This window comes from Aulonocara stuartgranti (assembly GCF_965226115.1).
Source record: "Aulonocara stuartgranti genome assembly, chromosome: 19".
Lineage (NCBI taxonomy): Eukaryota > Metazoa > Chordata > Actinopteri > Cichliformes > Cichlidae > Aulonocara > Aulonocara stuartgranti.
The window spans coordinates 9,863,588-9,885,166 of record NC_138955.1 but is presented as its reverse complement, the minus strand read 5'-3'; the positions used below and the strand labels follow the sequence as shown (position 1 = coordinate 9,885,166).

Below are 21,579 nucleotides of genomic sequence, written 5' to 3'. Positions count from 1 at the left end.
AAAATTCTCCTCTTATCTATTATTAATCAACAAAACAAATCTTAATTTGTTTTTAACTACTGTTGAGTTATCAACACTGCATGTCTACCAGTAGACATTTTTTGGTACACTTGTTTTGTAGATTGGGGTCAAGTTTGAATTCTGATGCACTTTACTATGTGACTTAACTGAGACTTAATGAAAAGGTTTAAAAGCTGGAGAATTGGGCTTTCAAATGAAGAACCATCAAATTAAAACAAGAGACAACAAAACACCAACAACAGCAGACTGGTAGCATTGTTATGGTGATTTCACTTCACCATTACGTTAAAAAAAAAAATGACCGCAAATAACACATGCATGATTACCAAACTTCCTCCATGTAAACAAGTGTTACAAAAACACATTTGCTCTTCCTGTCTCCTAAATATGCAGCACTAAAAAATAATCCTCCCTTCCACTGCAAGCAAACTCGCTAAATTAACCAGCAAAAGGTCATTATCTTCCATTAAAGATCTTCACTGAATTCAGCACACACTGTCTGTGACTCCCTGTGTCTCACTAAATCATGGTCTCCCAGTACAGCTGACTGAGCACGGCACACTCTTAGACATGCATGTCCATTGTAGTGAACACATTCCTTCTGTCTCGCACTCTGGAAATAGGGTACTGAGCAATTAAAGCGGCTGATTTAATCTTTTCCTCTGCTTCTCCAGTTACACACAAGACAAAATGCTGCAACTGTTAGGCAATTTGAGCGCACACTGTATCATTTCAGAACAACAAAGCTGTCCTTCAAATTTAAGGTCAGAGATTCAGGTTGCATAACACCCTTGTCAAGCTTACCCTGCCAAGGCCCAGTTTGATTTTGGTGTTTATTAATAGCCTAACAGAGGAGTCCTAGGAATCCCTTTGCTTTATTGGAGGGAAATTATGCTTCCTTTAAAAAAAATAAATGAATTAAAAACTTTAAAAAAAAACCCCAGATCTGTTAAACTTTGTGCTTGGTTGGTTTCCTGAGCAATTGTTGTTAAAGACCCAACATCTAATACAAGCCCCGGACAAGCAAGAATATTCTTTTATTGTGCAACTGCCAGCACAAGCATGATTACTTATTTTATGATAACATAGCCACATTTAGTACAGCTCTGCCTTGATCTCCAACAGGAAGACAGGGCGGTGCAATGACAACTGATATTGACATATTTTTATATTGACATATGAGCTTGGAGAACTGTGTGGTTGTTCTGGACTAAGACATCTCCACAGACAAAATGGTACAGCTGGATGCAAAGTAGCCATAAGTTTCACTGTGTTAAATGAAACACACAGGGAAAAAAGTGACAACTAGACAGACTGCATTTTTAGGGCAGGGCAATAATCGGGGTGCAGCATAGTCATGTTGGAGCCTGAACAGGAGCCCTGTATCATTATAACCTAGTTGTCCACTGTACAACTTCACTAAGCAGTCTTCTTCACTTCTTCACAGAAACCCTCTTTCGAACAATAGAAATAAAATTGAATTGAATTGAATTGAACACTAACATTAAAATCTCTGTTTATTTGTGAATCCTGCCTAGATTTACTGTAAATTCTTAGTGAACTCACACTATACTGTCCTTCAGTAGATTACCCTTTTAGGGATGAGGCTTAGTAGTATAAAGTTAACCAGGCTGCTCAGGAGATTAATATGTCATTGCATGCACTGTTAGAAGCAACAGCTGTAGCTAAGGTTACAGGTGATCTTAACTATTGTGTAATATGCAGAATGAAACTATAGGCTAACATTAGCGTGTTGGACTTGACATCACTGCAGCTGGCTCTGCCTTTTTTGACTGAGGAGAAGTTAGCTGTGACAGCAAAAACAGTCACACACAGGCAACAGCAGGAAAACCCAGCAAAATAAGTTAAGGCGTTGACAATGGCATTAACTTAGTGAAATCTTCATCGATGCTCTGTTTTTAACCTGGTTACACGCTGACAACTAGCTTAAGCTAATGTTATTTCCCTGGTTGAGTTCGGTTTATAACAAACGCTAGCCGCTAGCTCGCCGTAATAATATGGTCAGATAACGTTAGTTTGTGTGAGTTCGCGGTAACGTTATAAGTAGTAATGACAGTCGGATGTTAGCTTTCCTCTGCCATGTTTGAACTTGTGTAACGTTGATGTTAGTGCTTACTACAAACGATCACTGACAGTGACAGTTGCCTCCCCTAAGCTAGCCCAGCTAACATTTTTCTCGCTCCGACACGTGTCTCCAAAACATAAATATCGAATGAAATTCACAGCATTGAGTTTTACCGGCTCCCAGCTAACTTACCATTTTTCAGCTCGTGTTTCACAGTAAACAGGTCACCTTCTCTGGAAGATCCCTCCATCGGGGATGGCATCGTAATTTCGTGTCCCTATTATATTCAAATATGCTTTCAGACAGATTTAGATTCACCTGCCAAGCTAGATTGCAAAATTAGCATGCAGAAACCATATAATGCATAACAAAGGGATCAAACGCCGATAAATTCGGCGCCTAACCTGACAGATACTCGAGTAAAAGGTTGTTACTAAACCTTGCAGCTAACAAGCCCAGAGGAAACACTTGCTTCTTCCAGTACACCACCACGACCACTACCTTCGCAACCAGCCAGTCCCTATTCGCTGATTGGGGTTACTATGTGAAAAGCTGGCCTCTGATTGGATTCTTTCGTCGTAACGACACATAATCCCGCCTTCTCCAATATATTGGTGCTGCCTTCAAATGTCCGTGTTAACACGCTGTGCCAAAGGTCAGAATGTAAGTATAATAAATACTTCTTATCAGTTTAGACAGCATATACATATGAATACAAACTACACGCATGTCCTAATGTAATAAATTAATGCAGGCCTACAGTGTTAGGTGCAGATCTCACTTTAGATTTTCCACTTCAGTTTTCTGATGAAACCTCTTCAGTCCTATCCTACTTACTGTCAATAAGATAATAAAGTTAGAATGAAGAAAAATGTATCAGATTTAACATATAACCATAATACGGAATATGGTGCAATAGGTTCAAGAGATAATCCAACAATACAGAGCTGGTATGACTTTTGCCTAAGGATAGTAATATTTTATTGTTTCACTATTATGCACATGTCTAAAAGGAATTATAGTTACTTTTCTTTTAGATTTTCTTTTATCCCCTCATCTGGTCTTGCCACAAACAGCATATCATGAAAGTGATCAGTTCCTGTTAGTTGAGGTAGAGCAGTTCCTCAGAAATACAAACCACCTTATCCAAAACGATCGCACTTCTGAAAGGAAATCTCTCAAAAACGGATTCAACACAAATGTGAACATTATAACATTAATAAATATTGAATTAACTGTAAAACTGTTAGGCTAGTATGTTAACTTCAAGTGGATGGTTGTAACGTAAACTGTCAATCTAATGCAATTCAGTTAACTGCCCACGGGGTGTCGCCCTTGTGCTGTTACTGTGGAGAACAAACACGTAGACAGTAATTGTAAATATTTTTTCCTTTTTTTTTGTTCAATAAATTGTATTTGTAATATCTCCTGTGTGAATATTTCTTAATGTAAAAAGCAAATTTTCTTAGAGCAAATCTGCACTGATCATTCATGCAGTCTACCACAAAATTGTTGGCTACCTGAAGAAATGTGCTTCCTTTATCTATGCAGAAGACTGTAGCTTTAGGCAAATAAATTTTAAAAAAAGACGCAGTTCTTCCTGCGTGCCTTTATTAAAAGGCGCCACTTCTCTGAAATCTGTAGCTAAAGGACATTTTAGTCATAAATACATATACATGGGTAAATATCTCTGCTATTTAAAGAACTCAGTGCAAATATTCTGGTTATGTTTGTATTCACTGATTTCTGCCTCTACCTTGTGGTAGCATGCTGCGATTGCATCATGAATACGGTGTGATTGTTAACTTTAAAATTGAACATTTTCGCTATACACAAAATAGTAATAACAATAGTAGTAATTGCTTGAATTTTTTATTTTAAAAAATGTATAAGGACAGTGTGGATGAAACCCAGCCGGCAGTACTTACGTTTGGTTCATTTTTAACAGTTTGGTTAAGAGGCGTTTTGTAGTCTTTGGGCGTCCAATTACGTGCGAGTTCCTGAGATTTGACCAATGCTGTGGGGGTTTGTTGAAAGACAGCCAATAAGTACCTTGTCCGATTGACCGCTTTCAGGAAGTAGTACAAGTCTTGTTCTTCTCTTCTAAAGCACCTCCTAGTTAGCTAGCTTCCCTTCACGCCACCGCAGACTGACCTACGCTCCCAAGATGGCCGGTGTACGTGCTGTTGGTGTTCTCTCCAGACTCACATTAAGGAGATATAACGTTTTTACAGGTAGACTATACACTTGTTTCATGAAGACATTTTAAGCAAAGTCGGAAGAGAGAATGGCAGCGAGAGTCCAAATGTATTTAAGTGTCGTAAATGTATTAAATGTATAATTAGCTTGCGACTAGCTCTTATCGCCAATGAATGCCCTGCATAAACGTGTGGTAGTGCAGGTTAAATAACGCTAATTTTGAGTCAGTAAACGTATATCTCAATTAAAGTTTAACCAGAATTTCAAAGTGCGCGACACTCCTAAACTTTTATCTGTGCAGCGAGAACACTTTTAAGCGCTAGCTAGCCTACTGCTACGGAATCCCATAAGTTAAAGTGGGAGTGGATCAAAGCTGTAAATCGATTTGCTTCACTTTTAAGCCTTACATTGTATTGATTAAGACAGTTCAGACTGAGATTTAAAGGCTTGTGTACAGTATTCTCAATTGTGATGACCGCGGTTTCTGTCCTACTGGTGAGGGGAGAATGTAGGTGAAAGGTCGCTGTGCACTGAGGTCACGGAAATGTTGTGTGAACGTCTCATATACATCAGATGTATTTAATGCACGAGGACATTCGGTTTAAGTTCCTTTTAAATATGACATTGACTCTTAAATCTGTACGCAAAAGATATTGTTTAAAATATTTCAAAATGTTTTAAAAACTGGTTATTCCATCTCGGATCATGACATTTTTTTCTGTTAGATCATTTCTTATTTGTCTTTTATGCCCCAAGATTTGAACATACATAATGCTTGTTGTGAAAGTTTAGCTTCACGCACGTATGTGTATATGTAGAAAGAGAGATTTTTGTTATAGAAGGCCTGCCCATCCAGTTTCAGGCTTTTTTTCCCGCACATTGAAATCTGACGCCATTGAACATTAATATCTCAAAAACTATTAAAGGTAAAACCCTGAAATTCTTTCTTACTATAACATTGAAACAGAAGCTGTAACATGGGACAGATATATCTGCATTTTTAGTTCAAATATGAAAAAATAAATTTAAGCAGTCTTAGAAAGTGTTACATTTGAGCTCACACTAATATAAACCTTTATATAAAAAAGACAACGTGACTGTTTCTAAATAATATACACTTGTATTTCACGATTATGCAAAACAAAACTCCTATAATACTTTTGAACGTGAAATGAATAATCAACTTACTTAACTTTGGTGCAGGATTGAGCTAATATGACAAGTTATACAATAACAATTAACAATTAACAAATTTCCCACGTGTGGGACTAATAAAGGTTATCTTATCTTATCTTAAAAAAGAAATATCTGTAGCTATTCCGGAAAAACAAAACTTGTGATTTTTCCAGATTTTACTCTAATTATAACTAAGAAAATGATTTTGTGAAATACATGCATATTTCATATCCTTTTCAATACATCCTATACCAACCATTTTGACATCTGCTACCCTGAAGGATTGTGTTAATTCAGGTTAAGTTTAACATATACCAAGAGATTTCAAGGGCTCAGAAAGTATAATGTAAATATTTTTCTACATAAAAAAATAAATGTATATTCGAGTAATTAACAGTAATAAAAGGGGGATTAGTAGCTTCTTTCGGGTAAGTAGTATTCCAAGGCCAAGACCCCTGGCTCTGATTGAACTTTATGGTAATATTTATATTCATGTACAAATACTACCTGAGAATTAACTTTGTGGGGAAAAAATGTTGGAAAAGGATTGGACCATTTTTCAAAAAAGTGCATCTTAAATGGATTTCCTATATAAAGCTAAAATTGAACAGCAATTAGTGTATTTATCCTAACTTTAGATCATAAAATTTTCAGGCAGATGGGACATGGATCAGCAGAAGTCATACAGAGATTTGTGATGGAAAAACCCAATAGTAAACTAACTTGGCACATAAACTAATAATGCACTGTCTTTTCCCTTGGTTTTTACAGGCCCATCTTATCGCTCCTTCTCAGTATCTCCTGCCATGCTAGGTAATTTCAGAACAATCATACTGTCAATCATCTGTATAAAAATATGTCAGACACTCGCTGAACCTAATTACACTCTCTTCTTTCTGTATTTGCAGCCCGAACACATGTGAACTATGAAGTCAAGGGAGACGTCGCTGTTGTACGGATTAATGACCCAAACTCAAAGGTGTGAGCTCAGTAACAGACAGTTAGTTTATTTTACAGTCTTGCATCGTGCAGGTTAAATGTAACTATAATTATGTTTCCCTCTAGGTCAACACACTGTCTATTCAAATGCAAAAAGAGATGACAGAGGTCATGAATGAAGTGTGGGAAAACAATGCCATTAACAGTGCTGTTCTTATCTCATCAAAGCCGGGATGTTTCATTGCAGGAGCTGATATCAAGTAAGCACAAACTCCTTAAGGGTGGTAGTGCAGACACAAAGCGTGACCCTAAAATGAGTGACGTCTCTGAATAATGAGTCCAAGTGGCTTGTCATTTTATTTAAAATATTCTACATCTGATTCAGTATGATCCAGGGCTGCAAAACCCCAGAAGAGGTTACCAAACTTTCTCTGGAAGGACAGAAAATGTTTGAGCAGATTGAAAAATCTCCAAAGCCCATTGTCGCTGCCATCAATGGTTCTTGCTTAGGAGGCGGCTTAGAGGTAAATAAGTGTTATTTTTAGCAGCTTGCTGTGTTTAACAGGGATCGATGATGATAATGTGTTCTCTAACCTGCTCTTTGTGTTGCATTTCAGTTTGCTATTGCCTGCCAGTACAGAGTTGCAACAAAGAGCAACAAAACAGTTCTCGGGACTCCAGAGGTGATGCTGGGTCTTCTACCTGGAGCTGGTGGTACGCAAAGACTCCCCAAAATGGTTAGTACTGGAATTTATTCCCCAAATTGTCTTTGATTTTGTTGAACTTTATTCACTTAAAAAAGTGGCATTCAGGGAGATACTTGTGAAATGGTAGCAACGATGTTCTATATTGGCAAAGCTCTAATACAGAGCAGTCAGGTAATGCTCGTAATTGGTTTAAGCTGTTGGAGACTTTGCAGACTGATTATCACTCCAGTTCATCATGTGCTGTTTTCTAGTGTGGACCACATTATAACCTCTATAAAAATTAAAAAAATATATTAGTGTATTTTTCTTTCTCCACACATTAAATAGTGATGATTATTCAGTGCATTATTGATCTGCTTTCTTTACCTGTAGGTTGGCCTCCCCTCTGCTTTTGACATGATGCTGACAGGACGAAATATCCGAGCAGATAAAGCCAAAAAGATGAGGCTTGTTGACCAACTTGTAGATCCTCTAGGTAAAACTCTAATGCTACCCAAGTAAAATTAAAAAATGGTGAACATGTGGGTAATTTGAAGTATTATAATTTGCTGTAATCTGTGCAGTTTGGTAAGTACCGTATTTTTACGACCATAAGGCGCACTTAAAAGTCTTAGATTTTCTTCAAAAAGTACGCCGCGCCCTATAGCGCAGTGCGCCCTGTGTGTTGTAAGGAGGACGTAGTAGAGAACACCATGAGAAGGCTAAAGGGTGAAGTGTGGGCATTGATCGTATATACTGGACAATCACACATACCTGTATAAAAGGACAGGTATGTGCATTATGTGGAACATCGTTGTTTTAACAACCCTGAAAATGGCAAAGAGACACGCTTATGAAGCACAGTTTAAACTGAAGGCCATCAGCTATGCGGAGGAACATGGAAATCGAGCAGCGGCGAGAGAATTTAAGATTAACGAATCGATGGTTTGCAAATGGAGGAAGCTAGAAAACAAGCTCCGGCAGGTCAAGAAAACGCAGCAGAGTTTCCGCGGACATAAGGCGAGGTGGCCCGAGTTGGAGGAAAGACTCGAGCGGTGGATCATCGAGCAAAGAACGAGCGGGAGAAGCGTTTCGACGGTCACCATTCGGCTAAAAGCAGTTTCACTAGCTGAAGAGATGAACATTGAACATTTCCAAGGAGGTCCGTCTTGGTGCTTTCGTTTCATGAAACGGTGCCATTTTTCCATCCGGACCAGGACTACGGTAGCGCAGCAACTTCCAGCGGATTATAAGGAAAAGCTGGCCATCTTCCGCTCCTACTGCAGCAAACACATCGGCGACAAAAACATCCAGCCACATCACAAACATGGACGAGGTCCCGCTCACTTTTGACATCCCGGTGAGTCACACTGTGGAGAAGAAGGGGACCAGCACGGTAGCGATACGCACAACGGGGTATGAAAAGTCTTCTTTTACTGTTGTGCTTGGCTGCCATGCTAATGGACAGAAACTGCCGCCTATGGTGATTTTTAAGCGAAAGACTTTGCCTAAAGAGAAGTTTCCAGCAGGAATCATCATTAAGGCAAATGAAAAGGGCTGGATGGATGAGGAAATGATGAAAGAGTGGCTGAGGGAGGTGTATGTAAGGAGACCAGGTGGTTTTTTCCACGCATCACTAGAGCTGGGCGATAGAACGATAACGATATGTATCGCGATATAACTTTTACTCGATAGAGAAATTAAGCTATCGCGATAGACCTCGCCGCTCTTGTCCTCAAAAAAAAAAAAAAAAAAAAAAAAAAGGTCAGCCAATCCAAATTAAGTAGCGCAGAGCCGAACCAATCACAGCCGCAGCGTCACGTCGCGTGACTTGTTACGTACAGCACAAGTGCCAAGCCGCACGTGTGTTTGTTTGGGAAGCAGCCAGCGGGTAATGGAGCCAGCGCGTAATGGAGGAAATGAGTGTGCCGACTAGAAAAATCAACCGAGCGTGACCGAAGAGAAAACAGATGATGGTTCCAATGCCGGAGAGATTGTCAAACGGAAGAGCCATAGAAGTTCCGTAGTGTGAAGGTATTTCGGCTATTTCAAGTCTGACAAAGAACAGAGTAGCGTGCACTGTAAATTGTGCCGAAAGCAAGTCTGGAAATACAATAAACTGGTGCATGCGTCACACTGTGCGCCACGTTATTGTTTCGGTGAAATGAATTTCTACAATACTGTTACTGTTAATTCTACTCTCTGCAGTGTTTAAATGCTTACATATACACACAGTTACTGTCCCTCCACACATACGACTCGGTTCTGCTTCTATGCCGCAGCTTTGTTTACTTTTTCCCACCGAGGCTTCTAGACTTCTGATTGGCCAACATTTCTGCACAGTTAGGAATCTAGCGCCACCTGCTGCTTTGGCATGTTCATAGCAGCGTTTGCCTTCATTTCTGCCTTTATGTGTGGACGGGATTATTTTTTAAAACGAAAACGGAAAATCTCCGTTTTCAAAAATACCCGTGTACGTGTGGACGTAGCCTCAGTCTCTGACTGGAAGCGCTAATTCGTCATTCGGCTTTTGTCAGACTAAAGTAACTGTTAAAACTGTTTGAAAAGCTCAGCTATACAACAAGGAGAGATTGAGAATTTCCTTTTAGTTCTCAGTTTATTTGATATTGACAAAAGTTAGTCAGTTTTGTCTGTTCTTCTGTAAAACAAACTAAGATTTATTTTTAGAATTAATATTTTGTTTCTAAGTGGAATTGACAATTTAGTCTGTTTTGTTTGTTCTATTTTGAAACTTAAACGCTTTAGCGGCTGCCTTTTGTGTAGTTTGCAATAATTGCCTTTATTTATCTGAAAAACTCATGTTCCTTAAGTACATCTACCCTGTTGAACTTATTATGGGAAATAAATATTTAAATAAAAACAAGCTGCTGATTCTTTCACATTTTACTTGTGAGCAACGGCACATTTAAATCTTACAAATATAGTTATTTGGCTTATATCGTGATAGATATCGTTATCGCCTGAAATGAAAAAAACATATCGTGATATGAAAAAATCTCATATCGCCCAGCTCTACGCATCACCATCGCTGTTGATCTGTGACTCTATGCGTGCCCATCTCACAGCCGATGTGAAAAAACTAGTGAAACAAATGAACTGTGAGCTTGCTGTCATTCCGGGAGGCCTGACAAAGGAACTCCAACCGCTGGACATCGGTGTGAACCGCCCGTTCAAAGTAAGGCTGCGAGCGGCCTGGGAGCGATGGATGACCGGTGGAGACCACAGTTTCACTAAGAGTGGAAGGCAGCGCCGGGCGAGTTACGCCACAATTTGCCAATGGATTGTAGATGCTTGGGCTAACATGTCTGCTGGCACTGTTGTTCGAGCTTTCGCAAAAGCCGGCATCATTTCCGAGGAGCCGCACGGCACGGAAAGTGACTCTGACAGTGAAGAAAGTGAACTTGGCATGTTTGATGGAGATTTAGCGCAGCTGTTCAATTCAGATACAGAGGATGAGGACTTCGATGGGTTTGATTGATGATAAAAATGTGAGTACCAAACTTTGTTTTGCTCCTGCTTTATTTTTAAATACGCACACTTGTATGCTTGTGTGTTGTTGATGATGACGATTACTGGTAATAAAAATGTGAGTACCAAACTCAGTTTTGCTCCTGCTTTATTTTTAAATATGCACTCTTGTATGCTTGTGTGTTGTTGATGATGACAATTACTGGTAATAAAAATGTGAGTAAGGTACCGAACTCAGGTTTGCTCCCGCTTTATTTTTAAATACGCATACGGTACTTGTATGCGCCCTATAATCCAGTGCGCCTTATGTGTGTGTTAAATACAGTAATGGCACACATAACTGAGACTGCGCCTTTTAGTACAGTGCGTCTTATGGTCGTGAAAATACGGTATTTGAGTGTACGTTGTTCAGTCTGAGGATGAGATTATTTCTGTTTGTATTAAAGGACCAGGACTGAAGAGTCCAGAGGAAAGAACAATAGAATACCTTGAGGAAGTTGCCATTGAGTGTGCCAAAGGGATTGCCAACAAAAAGATTTCTCTTCGCAAAGAAAAGGGTACAATGCAGAGTAAGTTGTATTGGATTTGTTTATCATTTGATTCTGTAGTCACTCTTGCTTGTTTTATCGTAATAACATTTCTGTTCTTATCTCCATAGAGATTCAAGACTATGTTATGAGCTTCCCCTTTGTCCGGAATCAGATTTACAAAACGGTCCAAGGCAAAGTTATGAAGCAAAGCAAAGGACTTTATCCAGCACCCCTGAAAATCATCGAAGTAAGTAAAAGCGCCTTCTAATGAATATGTTTTAGGAAATACAGTGAAAGATATGAATAGTACAGAGAAGTCAAAGTCATGGCATCGCTTTTGGGTAAACCTTTCTCATGCAATCTGCACCTTTGGCTTCTATGACGAGATTTTTTAAGAAAATAATATAACATTTTTATTATATATTTTTTCCTCCTCTTAGTGTGTGAAAACTGGAGTTGAACAAGGACCTGTTGCTGGATACTTAGCGGAGTCTCAGGTGAGGTTGTTTTCCTAAATTATTGGCACCCTAAATATTTACATTAATAAAATGTGTTTATAAACGGCATCAATATCCATGTTCATCACAGAATTTTGGTCAGTTGGCTAAAACTTCAGAATCGGCAGCCCTGATTGGTCTGTACCATGGTCAGGTTGCATGCAAGAAGAATCGCTTTGGAACCCCTGAAAGAGAAGTGAAGTAAGTGTAATGCAGATGGGAAGGGAGTTAGCATATTTGCATCCAGCAATTTAAAAACAAAACAACTTAAAGAATTTTAACACAACTGGTAATTTGCCAGAAGTCAAAACAGAACTATAAACAAGCCAAAAGCTTTCAAAAAAGTACAACCCACATGAACATTCCCAAGCAAGTCTTCCTCTTTTAATAATTAAAGTTGCTAATGTCCTGCCCTTGATATTTTTTTTAATGAGTTTTAGTCCTGCGTGAATTCTTGCTGCTGATTTTATTTTATTTTTTTATTTTTATTTTTTTTAAATAATATGACATATTGACCCTCATGACAGTAAGTTAACATCTAGGTTGTCTTTCTTTACCACTAGCACTCTTGCCATCTTGGGAGCAGGTCTTATGGGAGCAGGTATTGCTCAAGTGAGCGTGGACAAAGGTGTGCATACAATCCTGAAAGACACCACAGTGGAAGGACTGGCAAGAGGCGAACAGCAGGTTTACAAAGGGTGAGCTCATTTCTATATCACCCAGCACCGAACCCACCTCCTGATGGGAAATGCAGTGACACAGCCATGATAAAATAACGGTCAGGTCACCTCTGGTAATGTTATAGCTTTTTTTGCTGACTCGTATGACTTCTTTCTTTTAAAACAAGGCTCAATGATAAGACTAAAAAGAAGAGCATTACATCGTTTGAGAGAGACTCTATACTGTCTAACCTGACTGGCCAGTTGGAGTACAAGGGTTTTGAAAAGGCCGACATGGTTATTGAAGCTGTGTTTGAAGACATAAACATCAAGCATAAAGTTATAAAGGAGGTGGAAGCTGTGAGTAAAATTTTTTTTTTTAAACCATGTGATTTATACTTGGTTTGTAAGCATTTGTAGCACTAACTGTAACTTTGAGCTGTGATCTTGCTTTTGTCCTCAGGTGATCCCCCCTCACTGCATATTTGCCAGCAACACATCTGCTCTGCCCATAAAGGACATCGCAGCTGCCAGCAAAAGACCAGAAAAGGTCTGTACTTGAGTTTAACTTCCTAAGATCCACCTTTCAAATAATGCTATATATAAAAATCCATAAAAATGGTGCTGATGTTGACCTAACCTGAAATCAGAAAGTTTTGATTTGTTTTATTTCTCCATTCTTAGGTGATTGGAATGCACTACTTCTCTCCAGTGGACAAGATGCAGCTCCTTGAGATTATAACCACTGATAAGACATCAAAGGACACCACTGCCTCCGCTGTGGCAGTTGGCCTGAAGCAAGGAAAAGTCATCATAGTTGTTGGGGTGAGATTTGGCGCCATGTGTGTTCTTTCCCCTCTTAGTTTAAACTAAAACTAACAATGGTTTAACTTAAAATGTAACATGTTTTTGCAGGATGGACCCGGATTCTACACAACAAGATGCCTGGCTCCCATGTTGGCTGAGGGAGTGCGATTACTTCAGGTTAGTGTTGTTCCAGTAACAAATTCCAGCTCGGAGTTCAGTGCTGACTGCTGTAAATGATGTAACAGCATCAATATTTAATAGAGAATATGTTAATTTATCTTTCCGCATTTACAGGAAGGTGTTGACCCCAAGAAACTGGATGCACTCACCACAGGTTTTGGGTTCCCCGTGGGTTTGGCCACACTGGCTGATGAAGTTGGCATTGACGTTGCAGCCCATGTGGGAGAGGACCTTGGGAAAGCTTTTGGCTCCCGCTTAGGTGGTGGAAATGTGGAGGTTTTGAAGACTATGGTGGACCTTGGATTCAAGGGTATGTACTTCACTTCTTACTGAAATATGGTGAGTGACTTAAGGGCTTAAGTTTTAATTTTACTTGATTCTCAATTGTGTTAATGTTTTCTTTATTATTCTCAAGGCCGCAAATCAGGAAAGGGTTGCTACGTCTACCAGCCAGGAACTAAAGTCAAAGATGTGAACCCGGATATTGGAGACATTCTTGAGAAATATAAGTTGACACCAAACCCCTCTGTGTAAGTTGACAGTTATAGAGGTAGTAGTAGTAGTAGTAAAAGGACATTCAGTTCAGACTTTTCTTATTAAAAAAAAAAAAAAAGGGGGGGGGGGGGGGAGAGAGAAAGTGCTATCATTGCAGGTCTAAATCTAAAAGTTCATGCAGTGTTCTACTTGCTTCTTGAGGTTGGGATGTTTAACCACTCGTGTTTCTCACAGTTCATCAGACTCTGAAGTGCAGTACAGACTTGTCTCTCGATTTGTCAACGAAGCTGTGATGTGTTTGCAAGAAGGTATTTTGAACAACCCCTTGGAAGGAGACATCGGAGCAGTGTTTGGTCTTGGATTCCCCCCCTGCCTTGGAGGTCAGATTTGATTGCAAAGACATTTCACAACTGAATACTCATCTTGCAGTTACTCCTGTTTAATGTATGTAATACTAATATTTCTCATACATCTTGCTGCTTCCAGGACCTTTCCGTTTCGTGGACAGCTTTGGTGCTGACAAACTGGTGAACAAGATGAGGCAATACGAGGCCGTCTACGGGAATCACTTTGCACCATGCCAGCTTCTACTGGACCATGCAAAAGATTCCAGCAAGAAATTTCACAAGTGACCGAATCACCATGCTGTGCCAGTAGCTAATAGTAAAAACTCCAGCCTGCCATTTGAATGTGCCTAACATTTATATCGGTATAGGGTGGGGAAACGCACTGAGTCTAAACCTTGACCTAACCTTAAGTAATGCTGTTTAATGTAATAGTCCTACAGTAAATTCTGCCTTCATGAAATTTGTAATGTTCTGTTTTTTAATGTGTTTTAAAGTGGTGTAGATCTAATTTTGTAATTATTTGACAGGATGCAATCTGAGGTGTGTTGAATTCTTTCCCACGGTGTGTGTGCACAAAAGCATCCCAAATTATCATAAAACGCAATCAATACCTCTTTAAAACTGTCAGAAAAACTGGAACATTTCCATCTTCATGGAGATCAGACTGCATTGGTTTTTGTTAGGTCTATCTAATAAACTGGCAACGGATGATCTAAAATTGAAGTTGTTTTTTTTATCATTAACAAAAAAAATTGCATAGGTGTGTTAGGGGCTAATTATTTACACATTGCATATGTAAAAACACTGTAGATGTAAAATAAACGGCTCCAAATGGTAACAATGAAATTCCTCTATAATGAATGTCTACAAGTATGTTTTAGCGAATGCCTTTTCATTCTTTTTTCTACGTGGAAGATTTTCTGGTTTGGTCTGGACAATGTGATGTGAAATAAAAGCTTGAATGAAATAAACCTGCGTTGTCTTTTGCAAGGTGCGTTCACGTCCTGCTCAGATGGGAAACGAGCCGCGTCTGTGGGCCACAAGGTTTGCTGAAATCTAATTCGTTGCGCAAGTCACATGTCTTATTTCCATTGTCCGCAGAGCAGGGTGTGTACCGGGGACGTGTGGGCTGGGTCTGGATGGATGGATATTCTGTGGGGGGGTTTTTTTCCCCTCTTCATCAGCCTCCTCTACAAGCTTGTGACATCGCCTCTTTTCTGAGAGATGCTCGGGGCGGAGGAGACGCTGCGGTCATCGGTGGGTGATGAAAGCGGCTCACATGAGGCGTGTCTGACTTGTTTGCTTTTTTTCACTAAATAAAATGGGAGTTGCTGCACCTGTACGGAGAAGAGAAATTATGTGGACTCAGCGCGAGATAATTGCTTTTTTAACGTGGTGAGGTGATGTTAGCCTTTTTTTTTAAGATAAAATGTCCAAAACCAAACATTGTGAGGCGGTCAGGGTAGTGGTCCGCTGCCGGCCGTTCAGCAGGAGAGAAGAGATAGCGGGGTCTGAAAACATTTTAGAGATTGATGACAAACTGGGGCAGATCACCATCAGGAACCCGAAGGCACCACCCGATGAGCCAATGAAAGTATTCACGTTTGATTCTGTTTACGGATGGAATTCAAAGCAAAGCGACATTTATGACGATGCGGTGAGACCTTTGGTGGAGTCCGTCCTCCAAGGCTTCAACGGGACTATATTTGCTTACGGACAAACTGGGACAGGTAAAACCCACACCATGCAAGGGGTTTCAAACGACCCAGAGAGGAGAGGTGTCATACCTAATTCATTTCAGCACATTTTCACACAAATATCCAGAACCCAGAATCAGAAATACCTGGTGAGGTCATCCTATCTCGAGATCTACCAGGAGGAAATCCGAGACCTGCTGTGCAAAGATAACAACAGGAAACTGGAACTTAAAGAAAGCCCAGACTTTGGCGTGTATGTTAAAGACCTGTCTTCAGTGGTGACCAAGAATGCCACAGAGATTGAACATGTGATGAACATAGGCAACCAGTCCAGGTCTGTGGGATTCACCAACATGAATGAACGCAGCTCTAGGTCTCATGCAATTTTTGTCATCACTGTGGAGTGCAGCGAAGTAGGGCCAGACGGTGAGGACCACATCCGAGTTGGGAAGCTGAACATGGTTGACCTGGCTGGCAGCGAGCGCCAGAGCAAGACAGGCGCCAAGGGGAAGCGTCTGAAGGAAGCTGCCAAAATCAACCTGTCCCTTTCTGCGCTGGGGAATGTCATTTCAGCTCTGGTGGATGGGAAGAGCACCCATGTCCCGTACAGAGACTCCAAACTGACCCGCTTGCTCCAGGACTCCCTGGGTGGCAATGCAAAGACTGTCATGATAGCAACAGTGGGGCCTTCGCACAAGAATTTTGATGAATCCCAGGCCACGCTGAGATACGCCAGCAGAGCCAAGAAAATAAAGAACAAACCACGGATTAATGAGGACCCCAAAGATGCCCTGCTGAGGGAGTTTCAGGAGGAGATCGCACGCTTGAAAGCTCAGCTAGAGGAGCGGGGAATGCTCGCGAAAGAGAGAAGAAGGAGGAGGAATAGCAAAAGATTGAGTAAAAGTTTGGCTGGCATGGAGGAGGACGTCCTTAGAGAGAGGGATGCTGATGTGTGGAAGACTGTGGAAGAGGACGATGGGAACTTGAAAGATGCAGGTGACATCCCAATAGTCCTGGCTTGCCAGGGAAGCAGTGAAAAGCTAAAGCACCTGAATGAAAACAGAAGAAGCGTGGAGGACATGCAGTGGGATCAAGATTCTGTGGAGAAGATCATAGAGAAATATAAGGTATTGTAAGTGTGAAACCAGTGAATTAATCAGTAAAATTTCAGATTAACGAGACACTGGTGGAACAAAAGAAATCTGCATAAATAATTAATTGCATCTTTGTTCACAGGCCATGGAGAGCAAACTGTTAGTTGGGGGAAAGACTATAATCGATCACACCAATGAACAACAAAAAATGCTTGAGCAGAAGAGACAAGAAATTGCAGAACAGGTTATTAATTGCGTCTAAAATCAAATCAATAGTAAAGAAACTTTTTTGTTGCTTTTATTCAGCTTGGAATGTTTAATTTGCAGATAAGACAAGAGCGAGAGATCCAACAGCAGATGATGCTGCAGGATGAGGAGACCGTGGAAATGAAAGAAACATACTCCTCCCTGCAGCAGGAGATCGAACTTAAGACAAAGAAGCTGAAAAGAGTAAGATGACTCACCCACTAATGCGTCCCAATGGCATTATTGGAAAATCAATTAACTATTAGTCTTATTTACTATAAACAATCCTTTTTACACAGACAATGTCAGTAAAATACTTAGATTAGCCATTGTTATTGTGCGCTTAAATTTGAGGTTTTAATGACTTTTCTTGTGCGGGGGTATTTTACATTTGCATAAACCATCACTGTTTTCATGCAAACATTTTGCTACTCCAGGTTTCGTGATGCAGACCTCTGTTCTGTCCTTTCTGTACAGTTGTGTACCAAACTACAGGTACTGAAGAGAGAGATGAAAGAAATCATTGACGAACACATCACAACAAGACAGGAACTTGAACAGACGCAGAATGAGCTCACCCGAGAGCTCAAGTACAAGTAAGTAGTACATAAAACATACATTATGGAATTTTTCTTTTTAGAAAGAAAGAAGAAAGAAATCCACCCAATTTTGGCTATAATGCATTTTTATTTGATAAACTAATAAACTTTTTCATGAGTTGGGGTCTTTAGCGTTGTTCTTTCTTAGTCATCAGGAATGCAAATTATTCATGCATGCTTGTAACCAAGATAATATTTTTTGTTGTTCATTGGTGCAACTTGTTTTAGACCTCACCTGGAGATATACAATCTAAGCTTTTAAATTTTACGCCATCATTGAGGTGTCTTCCTGTTATACTGTATCACTATAATATCATTAATATATATCAAGTTAAACAGATGTCTCACCTTCATTCAAAACAACAATTATCTAAAGGTACTCTAAGACTATCCTAATGAAACACACATATGCCCAAGTTTTTGTTTCCATTTTACACCATTTTATACAGGAATTTAATTTGTATTATTTTGGCTGATTTCAATTTGCACCCGCTTGTCTTCTGTATTACAGATATCTCTTGATTGAGAATTTTATACCTCCCGAGGAAAAGAACAAAATTATAAATAGGCTGTACTTTGACAGCGAGGAGGACCAGTGGAGACTCCGACCAGTTATTCCATCAGAGAGGTCAGTAAATTAAATATCTGTATCTGTAAATGGTACATTAAAGAAAGAACATTCTCATAAAGAAATTGTGAGCACGCAAGAAATCCATCACTGAAACAGAAAAACACCAGCCGCTGTGTACCTGGAATGTGTAAGGTTTTAAATAAGGGATACACATGTGCTTTTTCTACTGTAGCTATTAGAGTTCTTTTGATCTGCATGCTTTACACTTAAATGCACCTGCACATTTCTTTTCTATGGGCTCTCAATCAACCCCCTGGAAAATATAGGAATTAAGTAACAGAAGCACATAACCAGAAAAGTGGATCTGGCCAAAAGATATTTTAGCACTTCATATACTGACTATATTGATAGAATTTGTGTCTAAATTATAACATCTAACAGCATATCTGGTATTTTTCAGCCACAATAATTTTAGCTACCACTGGGAGTCACTAAAGTAAAAAAAAAAAATCCTTCACATGAAAATGGCTCTGGTCTTAAGGATTACAGATAATGATATATTATGAATTCTCATGAATCTGGTGTATTTTTATTTCCTAACCTGGGACATTTGCCATGTTGAGAAATATTGCTACAAGCTAATTAGCTGGCTATCTATGGGGAACATGGGTCTCAAAAAGGTTTACATCTCAGGTGACATCCACCCTAAGTGTATTTAACTGCAGAAATTCATCCTTTCCTATGTTTTTTTTTTTTTTCCAGTACACCCACCCAGGTCAGGAGAAGGCCTCTCTCAGCTTTGGGTTACAAGAGGCCAGTCAGCCAATATGCACAGATGGCTGTTGCCACAGCTACCGGGGCCCCATCTCGATACCAGGTCAGTGTTTGGAAATTCACAAGGCCAGTTGGCAGAAACAGCAGCGAAACAGGGAAGTTGTGATCTAATTTCCATTTTCATGTTCACAACCACCAACCTTTGCTGAAGGATGCGGAGACCATTGTAGCCATGGAAACTATTCACAGATTTAACTTTCGCATCTTTAGCCAGTGAGCCATTATTGTAAGAAAGCATACAGTTTACATTTCAGAAGAATCACTCATCACTCTATGGCTGTTTAATGTTTCATGTTTTATCAGTGTTAAGATACTGTTAATAAGACATTAAAGAGCAGAAGCTTTACAACAGAAGCCTTTACTGGAAAGGGAGAAAACTATTTGCATAAAATGATGGAAGGTTTTTGGTGTGCAACAGTTGCAGACCATTTTTGAATCGCAAAGAATTTGGCTGGGTCCAAACTTTTAACTCTGCATCTAGGCATCACTTCAGCTAATTCATGTCACTGGATTGGATCTATGTCTGTGGCGTTGGTGTTTTATGGAGTCTTTTTAATGCAGTTGTCTGGTAAATATTATAGCTGTCTGATTAAGTGTACTAACAGACTGTTAGAAATATCTGATTACCTGATAGCCATCTTGTTTAAATATAGACAGGTATTTTACAGCAGTGGTCTTTAACACCGGGTTCTCAGTTCAAATACACTCACGGCAGGGAAGACCAGTCAGCACCATGGAAGAGTCTAACACTGATTTCAGGCTGTGCAGCACAACCAAGGAGTAATAACCACCATAGGGATCATATTGATATCCTTATATCCAGCAAAACGAATATTTTTATAAGGATTGCATCAGTGTCAGTGTAACCCAACATTAGACTGAGCTGGGATATCTTGGTCTCTTGTGACTGTTCAGATTAAATCTAATGTGCTTCTCCATGGAAACTGGCTTAGAGTGGAGGCTAGATTTTTTTGTGCAAGTAAATGTGTTTTTTAACTACATTTTTATTGTTGTATATCCTTACAGGCTGAGAACATCATGCTTTTGGAGTTAGACATGTCTCCCCCAACCATGTTCATGTTAAATCTTGATGGTACTCACCTGGAGAGAGCCTTTACACCGAGGCTAATACACGATCCCCTGGCAAATGTTTTCTTTAGAGAAAGGACTGCATCACCAATGGTCAGGAAATCTAAGTCCTGGTAAGAGAACAGCAAGTAGATAATTTCTTTATTTATGGCTCTAACTGAATTTTGCAGCAAAATTTTAGAAGAATAATTTTGTAATTTTGTCTTCAGTTTTCCTCTTTAATAAATTGGATTTCCTGAAAACATGTCCATGCACTTTACCATACATTGCACCATTCTGCTTTAAATACAATTCACATATTTTGTTTTGTTTTTTTATATCTCACCTATTAAATCTTGTGCATCATTCTGTGATATTAAAGATTAAAATATAGTCAGTGGTTTTTGCAATGGTTTGCAGGTATCAGGCACCACAAGCAGCATCTGTCACATCATCTTCTTCGTCCACCACTCTGACATCAGAACTTCAGAACTTCTCTCCGTCTCAGCGACAAAGACCTTCCTCAGCTGCCTATCTTCCACTGGGAAGTCCAACTCAGACAAGCCCCTGATTTATGTCGATTACACCTGCACTGTAGGGCCGGCCTTAATTAATGGTGGCACCAGTAATGTCTGGGAGAGATGGGGGGGGTGGCTATATGTCTTGACTTTAGATTGCTTTAAGTTCTCTTATGCAAAACGGTGAAGTAAGCATGTGTTCAGCTTAACCCAGAAGTTAACCTTTATTGATTTTTTTCAAATGCCTGACTCTTAAAAGTGATAGTTTGCTGTTTGGCTTAATAAGATTTGGCTTTTTTCTTTGTTGCCTAAGCCATGCAATTTTCTTGGCTTACACTGCCCTATCAAAATAGCACAGACGAGGCTTCCAGGCTTTTTTCAGCTAATAGGGGTGTATTTTAGTCCAGTTTGTATTTACTGAATCTGTCCCCCACCCCCAATAAGAACACTTAAATACTTATTTTTTTTCTGTTTAGCCATATATCAGTCTTTGCCAAAACACTGAAGGGTAATGGAGGTGGGGGGAGTGTCTGCAAGACCACTTTGGTTTAGCCTGTATGCTTGATGAATTGTTGCTTCAGTTTGTAGCCAGTGTAATTGTAAGCCAAAAATGTGAAGAAAGCTTGCAGTGCTCTCTATATCAGCTGCCTTATTTTTTCATAGTTGTGAAATTGTGCAAAGTCCATTTGCTTACACATGAAAATAAAGAGACTTAAACAGTCTTAAACTCATTATTATTATTATTATATATATATATATATATATATATATATATATATATATATATATATATATATCCTCCTTTCTCGTCATAGTTGCAGCTGGCAAATGTGTAAATACA

General features: G+C 39.5%; 3 protein-coding genes across 6 annotated transcripts in view; 2 read left to right on the top strand and 1 right to left on the bottom strand.

Moving 5' to 3' along the window:
- Positions 1 to 20,289, bottom strand: part of rps6ka5 (ribosomal protein S6 kinase, polypeptide 5) — a 41,705-nt gene extending 21,416 nt beyond the window's left edge. The window contains exons 1-2 of one of the 4 annotated variants that reach the window (XM_082516125.1): positions 2,547 to 2,808; positions 2,300 to 2,384 (exon numbers count right to left, since the gene is read on the bottom strand). In XM_082516125.1, the coding sequence (XP_082372251.1) occupies positions 2,300 to 2,369 (70 nt within the window). In that variant the 5' untranslated portion in view covers positions 2,370 to 2,384; positions 2,547 to 2,808. Of the gene's footprint in view, positions 1 to 2,299; positions 2,809 to 20,253 lie in introns of those variants that run through there. The other 3 variants (XM_082516126.1, XM_082516127.1, XM_082516124.1) reach the window with 3 other exon arrangements.
- hadhab (hydroxyacyl-CoA dehydrogenase trifunctional multienzyme complex subunit alpha b) lies at positions 4,203 to 15,082 on the top strand. Its single transcript, XM_082516129.1, has 20 exons — positions 4,203 to 4,341; positions 6,254 to 6,295; positions 6,391 to 6,461; positions 6,548 to 6,681; positions 6,807 to 6,945; positions 7,039 to 7,158; positions 7,501 to 7,603; positions 11,043 to 11,165; positions 11,255 to 11,373; positions 11,567 to 11,623; positions 11,715 to 11,824; positions 12,187 to 12,321; positions 12,471 to 12,642; positions 12,746 to 12,832; positions 12,967 to 13,107; positions 13,198 to 13,266; positions 13,384 to 13,579; positions 13,685 to 13,799; positions 13,999 to 14,144; positions 14,251 to 15,082. The coding sequence occupies exons 1-20, from the start codon at positions 4,275 to 4,277 to the stop codon at positions 14,394 to 14,396; spliced, it is 2,292 nt and encodes a 763-aa protein (XP_082372255.1). The 5' UTR covers positions 4,203 to 4,274; the 3' UTR covers positions 14,397 to 15,082.
- Positions 15,115 to 21,439, top strand: kif3cb (kinesin family member 3Cb). Its single transcript, XM_082516128.1, has 8 exons — positions 15,115 to 16,935; positions 17,045 to 17,146; positions 17,230 to 17,352; positions 17,626 to 17,744; positions 18,259 to 18,375; positions 19,081 to 19,195; positions 20,179 to 20,354; positions 20,641 to 21,439. Exons 1-8 carry the CDS (start codon positions 15,541 to 15,543, stop codon positions 20,789 to 20,791), a joined length of 2,298 nt encoding a protein of 765 aa, XP_082372254.1. The 5' UTR covers positions 15,115 to 15,540; the 3' UTR covers positions 20,792 to 21,439.
- The last annotated feature ends 140 nt before the right edge of the window (positions 21,440 to 21,579 follow it).